The sequence below is a fragment of the Zosterops lateralis genome, assembly GCF_965231275.1.
Source record: "Zosterops lateralis genome assembly, chromosome: 19".
Taxonomy (NCBI): domain Eukaryota; kingdom Metazoa; phylum Chordata; class Aves; order Passeriformes; family Zosteropidae; genus Zosterops; species Zosterops lateralis.
In genome coordinates this window covers 3,170,662-3,186,458 of record NC_139779.1, presented here as the reverse complement: position 1 = coordinate 3,186,458, position 15,797 = coordinate 3,170,662, and the positions used below count along the sequence as shown (strand labels likewise).

General features: G+C 55.3%; 1 protein-coding gene across 2 annotated transcripts in view; it reads left to right on the top strand.

Moving 5' to 3' along the window:
- The first annotated feature begins 10,640 nt into the window (after window positions 1-10,640).
- The window catches only part of DOC2B (double C2 domain beta), a 30,511-nt gene continuing 25,354 nt past the window's right edge, over window positions 10,641-15,797 (top strand). For both annotated transcript variants that reach the window (XR_014591428.1, XM_083875427.1), the window contains exon 1: window positions 10,641-11,050. Coding sequence is in view for 1 of the 2 variants with exons in the window: in XM_083875427.1 (XP_083731553.1) it covers window positions 10,717-11,050 (334 nt within the window). In the remaining variant the exon portion in view is untranslated. The remainder of the gene's footprint in view (window positions 11,051-15,797) is intronic.

Genomic DNA, 15,797 nt, shown 5'->3' with positions numbered 1-15,797 from the left:
CCTGAGTTTCTCTATCTGCTAAAGGCAGAATCAGGGATTGTTTCTGCATCAGCAGAAGGCAAATGATGCAGGCAAGTCCTGTGTGTGTGCTGGTGGCCAAACTGGATAGAATATTTAGCTTCCTGAATTCTCCTTAGACTTCTCACCAGTCATCAGATAAACAAAAAACAAAAACAAACAAACAAACAAAAAACCCCAAACCCCCCCCCCCAAAAAAACCAAAAACAAAACCAAAAAAAAATCCACAGAAATTGATTGGTTTGGGCATTTTTTCTTTTTGTTGTGTTTTTTTTTTCCATGGATATATATATATATATATATATATAATTTTTAATTTTTTTATTATTTTAAAAATTATTATTATTTTGGTAGAGTTTTTTTCCTCCCTCCTGAAGGAGCTTTTCTGCCCCGTGTGTCTCACTGGTGTCACTTTTATGACTGTTACGACTCCCTCCCCTTACCCTGGGAGGCACCAAGACTTTGTGGGAACTGGGAAAGGGTCAACTTCAACCTGAGTGACCCCAAATGCTGACACTGGGGCTGTTCAAAGGGCTACAATGAGGCACAACCTGCACGAGGAACACTCGAGAAGGTGAAAATTTTGCTTTTTTTGTCAGCACCTGAGCGGTTTGGGATTATTCCTGAGGTCAGGGAATGGGGTGGAGCTGCCAATGGCCCTGCCTGGTCAGCCAGGAGAGAGAACCAGGAGGACGCGGCTTCATCAGGATGCAAATGGATGTAAATTCATGTAAACATCTGTCCCTGGTGCAGGTAACAGCTCGTGCCCAAATGATGCAAATGTTCTAATCCAATAACGCTAATGTCATCATTATCCAGCAACACGAGGTTCATTAACATGGTTCCCTGGCTCTTTACACCCATCACTGTCAGCATCATCACACTGAGGCTTCCAGCATCCCTGGCCAGGTGGGACAGGATTTCCAGCATCCCTGCACAGGTAGGAGAGGATTTCCAGCATCCCTGGGCAGGTGGGAGAGATTTTCCAGCACCCCTGGGCAGGTGGGACAGGATTTCCAGCATCCCTGGGCAGGTGGGACAGGATTTCCAGCATCCCTGGCCAGGTGGGACAGGATTTCCAGCATCCTTGGCCAGGTGGGAGAGGATTTCCAGCATCCCTGGGCAGGTGGGAGAGGATTTCCAGCATCCCTGGGCAGGTGGGACAGGATTTCCAGCATCCCTGGCCAGTGGGACAGGATTTCCAGCATCCCTGGCCAGGTGGGACAGGATTTCCAGCATCCCTGGCCAGGTGGGACAGGATTTCCAGCATCCCTGGGCAGGTGGGACAGGATTTCCAGCATCCCTGGCCAGGTGGGACAGGATTTCCAGCATCCTTGGCCAGGTGGGAGAGGATTTCCAGCATCCTTGGCCAGGTGGGACAGGATTTCCAGCATCCCTGGGCAGGTGGGAGAGGATTTCCAGCATCCTTGGCCAGGTGGGAGAGGATTTCCAGCATCCCTGGGCAGGTGGGAGAGGATTTCCAGCATCCCTGGGCAGGTGGGACAGGATTTCCAGCATCCCTGGCCAGGTGGGACAGGATTTCCAGCATCCCTGGGCAGGTGGGAGAGGATTTCCAGCATCCCTGGGCAGGTGGGAGAGATTTTCCAGCATCCCTGCACAGGTGGGACAGGATTTCCAGCATCCTTGGCCAGGTGGGACAGGATTTCCAGCATCCCTGGGCAGGTGGGAGAGGATTTCCAGCATCCTTGGCCAGGTGGGAGAGGATTTCCAGCATCCCTGGGCAGGTGGGAGAGGATTTCCAGCATCCCTGGGCAGGTGGGAGAGGATTTCCAGCATCCCTGGGCAGGTGGGACAGGATTTCCAGCATCCCTGGCCAGGTGGGACAGGATTTCCAGCATCCCTGGGCAGGTGGGAGAGGATTTCCAGCATCCCTGGGCAGGTGGGAGAGATTTTCCAGCATCCCTGCACAGGTGGGACAGGATTTCCAGCATCCCTGGCCAGGTGGGAGAGGATTTCCAGCATCCCTGGGCAGGTGGGAGAGATTTTCCAGCATCCCTGCACAGGTGGGACAGGATTTCCAGCATCCCTGGCCAGGTGGGAGAGGATTTCCAGCATCCCTGGGCAGGTGGGACAGGATTTCCAGCATCCCTGGGCAGTGGGAGAGGATTTCCAGCATCCCTGGCCAGGTGGGAGAGGATTTCCAGCATCCTTGGCCAGGTGGGACAGGATTTCCAGCATCCCTGGCCAGTGGGAGAGGATTTCCAGCATCCCTGGGCAGGTGGGAGAGGATTTCCAGCATCCTTGGCCAGGTGGGAGAGGATTTCCAGCATCCCTGGGCAGGTGGGACAGGATTTCCAGCATCCCTGGCCAGGTGGGAGAGGATTTCCAGCATCCCTGGGCAGGTGGGACAGGATTTCCAGCATCCCTGGGCAGGTGGGACGGGACATCCAGGGCGTGGTGGCACCAGGGAGGAGCCTTCACCTGCCTGGGGAGGTGCCACCAGTCCTGGCCAAGGTGGACACTCTCTCCTGGCAGGAGGAGACCTGGAGCAGGTTCCCCAGTTTGTGCAGAGCAGCCAAAGCAGCGTTTCTGGCTGGATACCCGTGCTGAGATCAGATGAACAGGACTAGCAGGGCCATCTAGTGACTCCTCTGGCTGTTAAATGACCTGGGAGGTGCCCTCCTCCCCCCCACCTCCACAGTGATCATTTTAATATTTGGATTTTGAGGAAATGCCACCTCTCCCTCTGTCCCTCTGCCTCCCATTTATTTTATTTTTTTTTTCCAGCTGCTGGGTGTTCTTTGCTCCAAAGTTTTGTTGTCCCTGGATCACCAGAGAGGTGGAAAACACTCAGGCTTCCCTACAATGGAGAGAAACTTTGTCCTGAGCTGGGTGACATGAGGTCAGGCAGCTGAATAGCCCGTGGATGCAGGAGCATCCTGCCAGGAATGCTGCTCTGCAGGCAGGAATCAGCCTGTCTGGGCTGTGGCCTCAATTTCTGACCTGCTGACCCACAGGTGCTGCCCTGGGCTTTGTCTGTGTGGTGAACGTGCTGAGCAGCCCTGTCTGGTTCAGGAATTTGGGGTTGTTTGGCTCTCCAGCAGCCTGGTCCCACTGGGAATTTGTGGGGACTTTTCCTCTTCTTGCTCCTATTCTTGCTCCTCTTCTTGCTTTTCCAATTTTGTTGCTTATTTTTAACGTTGGCACAGTGCTGGGATTTGTGGATGGGGCCAGGAAAACGCCCTGGATCATTCCCCCAGCTCCTGGCTGAGCCTCATCTTCCAGGGGATGGACAGGAACATCTCCCAGCCCTGGGAGGAGCAGCAGGAGCCAGGCCAGAGCTGCCCCAGAGCTGTGACAGGCACAGGGATGGCACTGGGGGCTCAGGGTGGATTGATTTTGGCAGGATGTCTTTAGCCTGATGCAGGTGTGGGAGAGGAGCAGCTCTGGAGCTTTTAATACTGCAAACCCAGGATGTTATTTCGTGAATCCCTGGAGCTCACTCTGATCCCAATGGGAATCTGTGAGACCTTTTCCTCTTCTTGCTCCTCTTCTTGCTTTTCCACTTTTGTTGCTTCTTTTAACGTTGGCACAGTGCTGGGATTTGTGGATGGGGCCAGGAAAAACTCCCTGGCACCCACCATGGATCATCCTCTCCCAGCTCAGGTACAGGGATGGCACAGGGGAGTTGGGGTGGATTGATTTTAACCTGACGTGGGTGTGGGAGAGGAGCAGCTCTGGAGTTCCTTTAATGCAGCCAAATTGCTCTTTAATACTGCAAACCCAGGATGTTATTCTGTGAATCCCTGGAGCTCACTCTGCTGCTGGTTATTGGTGGCATTTCCCCCTCAGCTCTGAATTCCTGGAGCATGGGGTGGGAGCATCTTTTCCCCCTCGATGCCTCTGTGAAGCTCAGCTGCTTTCTGCCCTCACTTGGCTCCTCCTGTGTCTACTCTGGGAGCTGGTGCGACTCCTGAAATGCCTCTTCCCACCAAAAAATGTGAGCAGAAAGTCTCTCCATTTCCATGGCAACGGGGCCTGGCCCTAAATGCTGATGGGAACTCCGTTTCTGGACATTTATGGAGTGGGAAGAGCTGAGGGGTGCAGGAGGCAGCAGTGCCCAGCCCCAGCACAGCTCTCCAGGCCAGAATTCCTGTCCCAGCCACCACAGGACCAGGTGCTGCTGCAAAATTAACACCAGGCTTTGCTCCTGGCTGCCTGGAAAGTCTCGAGCAGGAATGTTGTCATCCTCCTGCAGCTGGGAGACAGTCGGGGAGAGGTAAAAGCAGAGTAAAAACTCCCAAGACAAGTCAGCTGGATAATCTCAGAGGACGTTGACTCCAGCTTGGAAAGGCACCGAGAGCAGATAAAATTAGTGTAATAGGAGTTGATGCTGCACAGGAGTCTCCCCCTCCCTTGATTGCAAGGGAGTGGGTCTGTATTTATCTCACAAAAATCAGATCCAGGGGTGGATGGCAAACCCCTGCCAAGGCTCTGGAGTTCAGAGGAACCCACAGATCAGGAGAAGAAATCTGAGAGGGGAAAAAAACCCTCCAAAAAAGGCTCATCCCTGAGGAAATCCCCCTGAGAACTGAGCCCATGGCAGTGCTGTGCCCCAAGATTGGATGTCACTCTCCTCCTGGGCATTGTTTGGGTGGATTTGGTCTGTGCACAGACCCAGCCTGGTGAACCCCTGGGTGGATTTACACTGTGCACAGACCCACCTTGGTGAACCCCTGGATGATTTTACACTGTGCACAGACCCACCTTGGTGAACCCCTGGGTGGATTTGGTCTGTGCACAGACCCACTCTGTGAATCCTGGGTGGATTTACACTGTGCACAGACCACTCTGGTGAATCCCTGGGGGGATTTGGTCTGTGCACAGACCCACCCTGGTGAACCCCTGAGTGATTTTACCCTGTGCACAGACCCAGCCTGGTGAACCCCTGGGGGGATTTACACTGTGCACAGACCCACCTTGGTGAACCCCTGGGTGGATTTGGTCTGTGCACAGACCCACTCTGTGAATCCTGGGTGGGTTTACACTGTGCACAGACCCACCCTGGTGAACCCCTGGGGGGATTTACACTGTGCACAGACCCACCCTGGTGAACCCCTGTGTGGATTTACACTGTGCTCCACAGATCTGAGATTTCCAGCAGCTGATTATCCCCCGTGCTGGATCTGGAGTGTTGGCAGTGGGGTGTCAGGGAGCACAGCAGAGCAGGTCCCCTCCCCAGCAGGAGGACCAGCCCTTCCACAGGACTCCAAAAAATCCGAGTGCAGTCAAATCACAAAAGAAAACACCAACTATTTTGGGCTTCACATGGAAATGGCAACATATGCTGAACGTTAAACATCAGCCCTTACCAAAAGTAGAGCTATTTCTGGGCCCATCCTGAAGATGCAGGCAGAGCTGATGCCTCCCTCCCTCCCTCCCTCCTCCTGAAAACTCCTCGCCAGGAAGATTTCCATCCACCTTTGCCACTGCTTGGGTGTTTCATAAACCTCAAGCAATATTTGGAGGGGTGAGGGCTCTTCCCTGCTGGCACTTGGCCCTTGCTTGGCTTTCTGCAAGGGTTTGTTTGTGTCTGCCTCGTAATAGGATGTGGGTTGTGTTCCACCAGGGGGATTTTGTTCACAGCTAGTAATTGCTGGTTAAATCTGGTCAAAATGATGGTTGTTAGCAGGGCCTGTTGGAGCACAGATAACTTGGGATATTATCCAAGCAGAGGAGCAGTGGGGGCCGGGGTGCACTGGGATATCAGCCCTGCTGGGGAGCTGTAATTCCACAGCCTGGAATAAGCTCCTTAGGATTATTTTTTTTGCCAAGTTCCCCCAGTTATCATCATCATTATTGTGGCTTTGCTTAGCAAATGCAAAGGCTGTTTGACCAGGTAAGTTGTGCAATGCACAGGATGGGCTCAGCCAAGCCTTCCCAGCAAAGGAGGGCAGGGATCTTTGAGGGGAAGGTGCCAGGAGCTGTGTGTCAGCCAGGAGACAGTGCCCCAAGCCAGCCAAGGAGACAGGCACAGGTGGCTTTTCAATTAACCCCCTTCCCATGCACACAGCCCTGCTGGAGCTGAGCTCATTGGAGGAAATAAATAAATATGTTTCATCCCTCCCAGCCAGCAGAGCTGAAGGCAGGGTCAGTCCTGAGTCACCCCAGAGGGATGGAGGGGTCTCTTCCAGCAGTGCTGGCATCCCCTGGCACTGCTGCTGCCCCCCAGTCCTGCCCCTGATACCTGCTGCTGTCTGCTGGCAGCCTCTCCTGCCTACAGCTCTGAGTATTTTCAGGCTTAAAAAATGGTTGGGAAAAGCCAAATTCCAGCAGGCTGGTGCTGTCTGGTGTCACCTCCCTGGGGACAGTGACAAACCTCCCTGTCCCACCTCCCCCAGTTCAAAGATGAGATCCAGAGGTAGTGAAGGCTTTAATTTGGCACCATCTCTTTGTGCTCTTTTCTCCAGCAGAGCAGGGAGGGGTTCAGAGAGATTTTGAATTGTCAAAAAAATAAATACAGAACCAGTGGGTCAATCACAGAACCCCTGGCAAACAATGGGATGTGCCAATCCTGCTGCTGTGCTTTCCTTTTGGAAAGGAACTGATCAAACTGGAACCAGCCCCTGCTGTCGTTGGTTTAAGCCTGGAACAGCAGAACTTGATGCTCAGCTTTAGTAAGAAAATTGGTTGAGGTGTGTTCCTGAGGCCAGCCTGTGGTTTTAGGTGCAGGTTTGATCCCTGTGCTGCAGTTTTGGGGGCTGTAGGAATATTCCTTCTGTTTGCCCATTTGCAGGGCAGTTCCAGAGGAGGAATCTGGGCTGTGGCACAGGGAGAGTGAGAGCCACAGGCTTTTTCTGTATGTACTTAAGCCTTGTGCTTGTGCCCCTGCTCAGGACAACATTTGAAGTCAAACCTTGATGTTTTCAGAGCCTGGGCTGGAGTCAGAGCGGCAGTTCCTGCATCCCACACCCCAGGTACAATGTCACAGCTGCTGAGCTCAGGATCTTGTTTTCTTGGGAGAAAACATGGATTATGACAGGGACAATTGCTCTTCCCCCTGACCCCATCCCTGCTTTGCTGCTGGCTCTGTGATGGCCACCTCCCCTGTCCCTGAAGGCTGTCCCCTGATTCCCACAGCCACCCTGACAGAGTGGCTTTGCCTCCTGCCAGGCAGAGCTGTGGGTTCAAACTGACATTTTAACATTTCAACTCTCTCCTCTCCCTCCTGGGGGGCTGCTGGGGAAGCCAAACTCCCCCTTGCAGGGCAGCAGAGGCCACGTGCGTGGGCAGAGCCAGGGATCAAACCAAGGCACATTCCAGGGCATTAGACAGACGGTGGGAATTAAGAGCTTTACCTGGAAACTGGCTTTGTATCTGCAAGCCCTGCTTTTGTCTTCCAGCCCAAATGTCTATTTTTGTCCCTTTCACCTTCTGTGTTGCCGTGTGTGGCACGTTTTGGGGAGCCCTGGGTAAATATGGGGCTGTGCAGAAACACTCAGGGAGTTTGGGAGGGCAGGAAAAGTGTGGTTTATCAAAACCAAGCTGCTTTGGGACTCATTAAAAGCGAAGAAAAGGCTCCAGCTGCTCTCTGTAGGCTTGGGATCAGGCAGAGTCCCACGTGGGCTATCAGCACTGAGTCTTGGTTTTGGTTTCTCTCAGTCTGTGAGGCTGGTGATGGGGTGTCCCTTGGGGGCTCTGCTTCAGGGAGTTTGTCTGCTTCAGCTCTGCCTTTTTTTGTCCCCTTGCTGCTCTGCTGAACCCCTGGGTGAGCTGAGCATCTCTCAGTTGGTGCTGCTGGGCCCTGATCCCAGCTGTGGGTGCAGGAGGAGGAAGAGCTCAGAGGTTCATCTTAATTCCCAGAGCCTTAATTTTCTGTCCTATCAAACAATCTTTGCCTTGTGCTCTTTGAGGAAACATTTGAAATGACGACACTTTTCTAATGGCAGGAACAGCATTGGGCCCTCACATGTAACTTGATTTTATTTATTTATTCATTTGCCCTTTCTTAGAGGAAATTGCTGCTATTTTCTGGGCATCAGGCCCAATTTCTGTTTCGTTCTGTCTGAGTCCACACCACATCCTGGATGCTGCAGGCAGAGATGGAGCCTGTGTGGATGAACACACACCCAGATCTGGAGGTGCTTCCTTGTGATGTTTCCACCCAGCTTCATCCCACCTGTGAGATTTTCAGCCTCCACGTGCAGAGCAGGTGGCATTTCCATCTGAATTAATGTCCTGGGAGGGGACATTAATATCCTTAATATCCATTAATATCCTTCCCATATTCCTTTAGATATGGGAAAGGGGTTAAACTGTCTGAGGCTGGATCTGCAACATGCAGTGAAAATTTCACCCTGGAGTGAAAATACAGCAGGGACACAAAGGAGCAGTGAGCTGTCTCCTGTTCCCCCAGGTCATTAGATCATCCTTAGATGTGTTTCATGTCTAGGAACAGAGCAGTGACAAGTTTGGATGCTTCAGGAGAGAAACATTCCCTTCCCCGTGAGGAGTAAATGAGGTTGGTTTGCCCTGGTGTCAGTGTGTTATGACTCAAAGACGTGCATTAACATTTACCAAAATCTGAATGAGAACTGAGCTCTGCTGGAGGCACAAAGGTTGGGTGTCAATTTGTTGGGAGTTGGGGGAAATCCTGTGAAGAACAGAGGGTTTTTAGCAGTCACCAGTGGTGCCAGGCTGCAGGAGGCTGCAGCACTGTGTGCATGGCTAAGGGATGTGCCAGGTTTATCTGGTGGGGCTGGTGTGAGCAGCTGGACATTGTGGTGAGTGACCAGAGTGTGCCAAGTGTCCCAGCCTCACCCCAGACCCCCCCAGAGCTGAGCCAGCAGAGGCTGTGTCGTGGTTTGAAAGCAAAACGAGTGAGAGGCTCCAAGTCAGAAATACAATTTAATAAGAAAAAAAAAAGGTAAAAAGGTAAAAATAAAATAAATGCAATAACACAAAGGAGCACTGACAGAGTCAGAACACACCCTGAGCAGGGTGGTGGGAGCAGTCCAGGTGAGGGGCTCTTCCTGAAGCAGTGATCCCACAGAAAGGTCTGGGAGCTCTGCTCCTCTGGGAATCCAGTGGCTCAGGGCTGCTTGTCCTGTCCCAAATCCCAGATTCTCTCCAGGTGGGAATGCTTGGCTCCTCCCCCTGGGCATTGGGAGCATCTCCCAATGGGATGAGGAGTCGTGCAGTGGCTCCTTGATGGCCCATTAAACAGAGAGAGCTCCTGGAGGGAGTTCCCTGTGAGTCCTGGGCAAGGCATTGATGGGCCATGAGCAGAAGAGCCCAAAGGAGGGGCCTGGGAAAACACTGCCCCACCTGGTTTCAACAATTCATGAAGAAGGTGATGGAATAAATACTTTGTGCACATCCTACACTACAACCCAGGACAGGCTGCACTGAAATTTCCCTCTGAAATACTTCAGACACATTTTCCTTGGGCAGGATTTTGCATCATTTTCTCACGGCGTTTCTCTCCTTGCTGAAAAAGTCCACTCCCAGCAGCTTGTGAAGCCACAGACGGATTGATTTTGAACATGGGGGGAAATGAGTAAAACCCAGCAGTTTGAGACCAACACTCTGAGCAAAGCAGAGCTCAGCATTGCCCAGAGAGGCTGTGGCAGGATCCTGCCCCTGTCCTGGCTGGTGCTGTGCCCAGGGAGGAGCAGGAGGGGTGCTGAGCATGGCCACAGTGACACTGAGCCTTGTGCCTCTGTGATGCTGCACCATCCCCATGGCTGAGAGTGGGGACAGGGGTTGCTTCACTCCCTGCTGTGTTCCCAGTTCCAGCAGCTCTTGCAGCTGGTGCTGAGCTCTGGCAGGGACACTGCTGTGGGTTGGAGCAATGGGGATTTGGGTCAGGGCTGTCCCTGTCCCTGTGAGTGGTGAGAGGTGCCACCCATGCCCTGGGCTGGGGATGTGACACTGCCAGGAGGGCACAGGGGCTGTCACTGTCCCTGGAGGGCTGTCAGTGTCTCTTGAGGGCTGTCACTGTCCTTTGGGGGCTGTCACCCTCCCTGGGGGGCTGTCACTGTCCTTTGGGGGCTGTCACTGTCCCTGGGGGGCTGTCACCCTCCCTGGGGGGCTGTCACTGTCCTTTGGGGGCTGTCACCGTCCCTGGGGGTCTGTCACTGTCCCTGGGGTCTGTCACCCTCCCTGGGGGTCTGTCACTGTCCCTGGGCACTGCCCCAGCCCAGGGTCCCTCTCCACACCCCACCGGGACCCCACACACCCGGACAGCGGCTCCTGACCCTCCCAGTGACCTCAACCCCTCCTGGAGGGCTCTGACAGGGACCAGCCGTGCTCTGGCAGGGAGATGACCCAAACCCAATTCCCCACAGCCCAATCCCTGCCCGGGGGCTCCGGGGCCGCCCTGCCCGGCCGGGGCGGTGTGCCCGGGGCGGGGGGGGTGGACAGACCGGCCACATCCCTCATCCCTCCGCCGCCGCCGGGCACCGCTTTGCTGCTCGCCGGTGACATCACCCGAGAGCCCACCCCCTGCCTTTCCCCGTCTCTCCGTCTCGCTCATTTATTCCCCGGCAGCGCCGGCAGGATCCGGGGGCTGTGCGAGCTCCGGGGCCGGCAGGAGCGGCAGCAGCATGAGCCCGGCCACGTAAAGCCTGCACTCCTCCTCACCCGCCTCCTCCTCCTCCTCCTCCTCCTCCCCGGGCACAAACTTCGGCTCCGCCGCCCCTGCCCTGTTCCCCCGGCGGGGCCCAAGCCGCATGCATGACCCTCCGCAAAGGAGACAAAACCACCATAAGTATCCAGGAGCACATGGCCATTGACGTCTGCCCCGGGCCCATCAAACCCATCAAGCAGATCTCCGACTATTTCCCCCGCTTTCCCCGCGGGCTCCCCGCCGCCGTCGGCCGCAGCAGCTCCAGCTCCCCTCGCCCCTCGCCCAGCCAGCCCTCGGTGAGCCCCGCCGAGGAACCCCCCGAGGATGAGGAGGATGTGGAGAGACTCCTGGGAGGAGCCCACGGCAGCACCGAGCAGCCGGCCAAGAGCCAAGCCCCCGAGGAGGTGCTGGACCCCGAGGGCTACGAGTCGGATGATTGCAGTGAGTTGTTTTTTATTATTATTATTATTATTTTAAGTTTTAAGGGGGAGTTTTGCTGGGTGATGAGGGTGAGGGTGGGTGGCTGTGTGTTGGGTGTCTCTGGGGGGTCAGTGCAGCCCTGAGGAGCCCCCCAGGTGTTGTGAACCCAAAGTAGAGGAGTCTCCCAAGAGCCACCAGTTGCTGTCGTGGTCTGTGCACTTCTCTGCAAGGTTCCTGTGCCTCCTGGAGCCTTTTAATCCTCCTCGGTGGTGCAGCCAGCTCCAGCCCTGCCGTGAGGCTCCGGCATCGCCTGCCTGGCTCCACACTGAGGGGAGACCTGTGGGGAATGAAATCCTCCACACTGAGGGGAGACCTGTGGGGAATGAAATCCTCCACACTGAGGGGAGACCTGTGGGGAATGAAATCCTCCACACTGAGGGAGATCTGTGGGGAATGAAATCCTCCACACTGAGGGGAGATCTGTGGGGAATGAAATCCTCCACACTGAGGGGAGATCTGTGGGGAATGAAATCCTCCACACTGAGGGGAGATCTGTGGGGAATGAAATCCTCCACACTGAGGGGAGATCTGTGGGGAATGAAATCCTCCTCCTCTCTGTGTCTCCCGGCACAACTCTGGCGTGTCATCCCCCCCATCCCTCACCCTCCGCCTGCGGGGAGACCAGGGGGGCCCTTTGGAGCTTTCCTTTCCTTTGTGGTGCTGGATGCAGGTGTTTGCAGCAAGGGTTAACCCCTCCCCACCCAAAGCGCCCTTCCCCACCCGCCTCTGCCGCGGGATAAACCGATTTTCCCTCAGAGTTGGAGAAAAACCCCAAAGGCTCCGCTCAGCCCGGCCTGGGGGTTGGATCCTGAGGGGGCTGAGCACAAACTTTGGAGCCGGGAGATGCCGAGGAGGGAGGAGGGAAAAGGCTGAGCTGTTGGAGGCCCAGCGTTGGGCAGGCGGTGCCTTTTCCTTTTTTCCCTTTGCGGAATGTCACAGCCCGGCCTCGCCATCCCACAGTGTCACCCCCAGGAGGGCTGTGCTCTGCAGGGTGGCACCGCTGTCCCCTGTGTCCCCTCTGGGCCAGGGTCACTGTCCCTGTGGGGAGGCGACATCTCTGGCACTGCCAGGGGAAATCTCTGCTAAGCCCTGTTTGTCCCAGCCGGGCAGTTAACGGGGACTTTAACCAGCTTTGGCTCATTCTCTGCTCTAATTATCCCTTTTAAACCGGGCTGCAGGGCCAGGGGGGTGTGTGGGAGCCAGAGCCCCCAGAGTGCAGCGTTTTCTCTGGGTGACTCCCATGGAAAACCGCCCAGGGCGCTGCATTCTGCATTTATCCCTGGCAGTGGGTGCTGGAAGGGCTTGGCGGGTGTTTCTCTCACCCAAGGCTGGTGTTAGGAAGTGTTTCTTTGCGGCGTAACAGGTGTCAGGAAAACTGCTGAGGCTGTTTTGCCAGAGGGGTGTTGTGGTTTTTGGGCTGGCCAAAGGCACAGCGGTGCAGGGAGGTGACAGCAGCCGTGTCACATCCCTGGGGACAGCACGGGGTGGCCCAGACACCCTGAGGACACTGTCTGGTATGAGCGTGCAGGATGTGAGGCTGACACTCCCCCAGGATCAGCAGCCAAGTTGTAAATCCAGGCAGGAGCCGCCTGTCCCCATTCCCCAGGCTGGGAGCAGGGAGAGGATCCGTGCAGCCTGCCTGGAGCCAGCGGCAGCGCTGGGGAGTGTCTCTGAGCTCCCCCACACCTCTGGAGGGTGATTCAGGGCTGCTGCATTAGTCACCTGCACTGAATTCCCCCTGGAGAACCTGCCTGTGCCTGCACGTCAGGACAGCGCTGGGGGTGCGCTGCTGGCAGTGCCCTGGAGTGGCACTCGGGGTTCAGGGGATGCTGCAGGATGCAGCACCCACAAATAGAGGTTTTAGCCAGGCACAAATCGAGGTTTTTGCCGGGCACAAATAGAGGTTTAGCCAGGCACAAATCGAGGTTTTTGCCGGGCACAAATCGAGGTTTTGCCAGGCACAAATCGAGGTTTTGACTCACTCAGAGATGCTCCCAGCCCAGCCCAGCCCCGGAGAGGTCCAGGGGGAGGGATTTTGTCGTGGCAGGATTTATGGGGAGAAGGATTGAACCCTCCTGTTTGTCCCCACCTGCCTGTGGGTTTCCCTCCTCCCATTCCAAGAAGATGCTGCTGCTGGGCTGGGCTGGGTGGGAGGAGGAGGAGGAGGAGGGGGAGAGCTGCCCCTGCCTGGAGAAATGCAGCAATTCTCTGGGTTTCCCCAAGCTCCTTCCTGCCTGGAGTTACTGCTCCAGCCCTGGGGGCTCTGGGGTTTTTCCAGCAGGATCTGAGCTGCCATCGCAGCCTGAATTGCAGAACCTCAGCAGGGCTGTGGGGAGTGGGCAGGGTGTGTCCTGGGCTGCCTGGCTGCAATCTGACCCTTAAAGCTTTGCTGAGTCGTGCTCCAGACCCCAGCAGCAGAGCTTGTGGTGTCTGTGGAGCCACTGGGCACTGCAGAGTCTGCTCCCATCCATCAGGGGGGCCTGAGCCAGGTTTGGCATCTCCAGGGAGCAGGGATGTGAGTGCATGCATGGAATTGGTGCTTTGGAAGACTGAGAACCCCCAGGAATCCTTCCAGAGATGGGCAGGGACCTGGCTGAGGTGGGGCCATGGGAGGCTCAGGTTTGTGGCTCTGGACACCCCCCCCAGCCTGTTGAATGCAGGGAGCAGGCAGGGCCAGGGAACCAACACAGCAGAGAATATGTGGAGATATCTGGGCTGGCTCTGGGATCACTGGGAATTGCATGGAGCCAGCTCTTCCCATCAGATGTGCTAGCAATGCTGCTGGGAGGATGTACAGGGCTGTGCTGGGCACCCTCTGCCATTCCTTGGGACACCCTGGCAGAGGGACCATCCCTGCCCTGTGCTGGACTCCTCCTGCAGAGGGTTTGTGCCCAGCAGAACTGCTGAGGAGGTGGAAGGAATGAGGCAGGAGAAGTGGGAAATGTGTATTTGCTGCAGGAGGATGGTTTGGTGCTGTTGGACCAGCATCTGCTGTGAGCTGAGAGGAGCAGGCAGGAGGCTGGGGAGGGGGAATTCGCTCCTGGTGCTTTGAGACACCTGGCTGTCACCTCACCTTTGGCTCCCCTGCCCAGTGCCCTGTGACAGCAGCAGGTCCCCCAGACACCAGGGATGCTTCCCACCCAGCTGGGCAGCACAGTGCCAGGGAAACTTGGTTTGCAAAGGAAGATAAGCAAATGCCAGCTAGATGGCAATGTGCCACCTGTGAGGAGCTCTCGCCTCCCATCTCCACCGATTTCACCCAAACGCTGCTGCCCCTCCACTGCCTGCACCTTCCCCTCCACAGCACCAGCAGGAATTGGTACCTGAGGCATTTTTAAAGGTCTCTGAAGCCTCTGCACGAGCAGAGGTACAAACAGTCCCTGTGAGGGAGCACTCCAGGGATTCTCACTCCTCTAACAGGCAATCAACTTTCCAGCCCTTGGAGAAATGCCCCGAGTTGTTGTTTGGCTTTGGAAAGAGGCTCTGGTCACTCTGGGATTCCTTCCCTCCTCCAAATGTGTTTGGCTGTGGGTTTTCAGGTGAGGAGAGAGCCTGGGAGCCCCTGGCTGCAGTGAGATCCAATATCCCTGGAAATGCTGCCCCATCCTGCTCCTGCCAGCACTCTGAGACCATTCCTACATGCTCAAACCCATCCAATTCCACCTCATGGCCAGTTTTATCGATGGAAGAGCATCCTCCTGAGCTCTGGAGCTGCAGCAGCACGAAAAAAACCACTTCTCCAAAGTGCAGCTGAGAGGCCAGTCCTGGTGCGTGGCAGCTCGTGACGCCTGCAGCGCCACACAAGTTATTTAGGAAGACTCTTATTTTGAGCAAAGAAGATAATTAGGCAGGCAAAGCCATCATGGGGATATTAATTACTGGCTGCTTGAAGACGTAAAGAAGAAAAAGGAGGAAGGTCTGAAGGGGTGCAGGGGGTTTGCAAGTCACCTGGCAGAGCTTTTGGCCAGACAGGGGGAGGCAGAGGAGACGGCGAGGAACGAGCAGGGTATTTACTTCTGCAGCTCCTTAGCATATGCTGCAACTGCTATTTATAAGCTTTGAATCGTCTTTTCAATCCAGATAAGGCCAAAAGAAGTCTTTTTCTCGCTCAGGAAACTAAACAAGCCACGGCTGATTTCAGCAGAGCACAGCCTTGAGCTGCCTGTGCTGAAGGAATGTGTGCAGTGTCACAGCCAGGAGAGTTTTGGGGTTTCCCGTGGGGTGACTCTGGATTATCCTGTGGGATAGATGGATATTTGGGATGTGCTGATGTGGCTGAGCTCTCACACTGAGCTCTCAGTGATCCAGGTGCAGGATCTTCCTCTTCCCAGGCATTGCCCACAGCCAGGAACACTCTGAAGTGCTGGAGGTGAGCACAGGGCACCAGGAGAGGAAAGCACAGGAGGGTGAGCAGGGTCTGCCTGGGCATCCCTCCTGCAACATCCATGGAAGCAGCATATGTTCCCTGGCCTCTGGCACCTCTGCTAATGAAGGAGCCACACAGCTGCTGGAAAATGAGCTTCCCTCCTCCCACAGCCTGCCCAGCCCTTCACCTTTCTCAGCTGCAGGAGGAGAGACAGAACTGACACCCCTTGTTTTCCACCAAGGGGTTCCCAGACCTCCCCTCTTTGTATTTAACACTGAAGGCAGTTGGGGGGGGGGCAGTTGTTAATTGCAATACTGTATTTCATTAAAGGAGGAGAAGCGG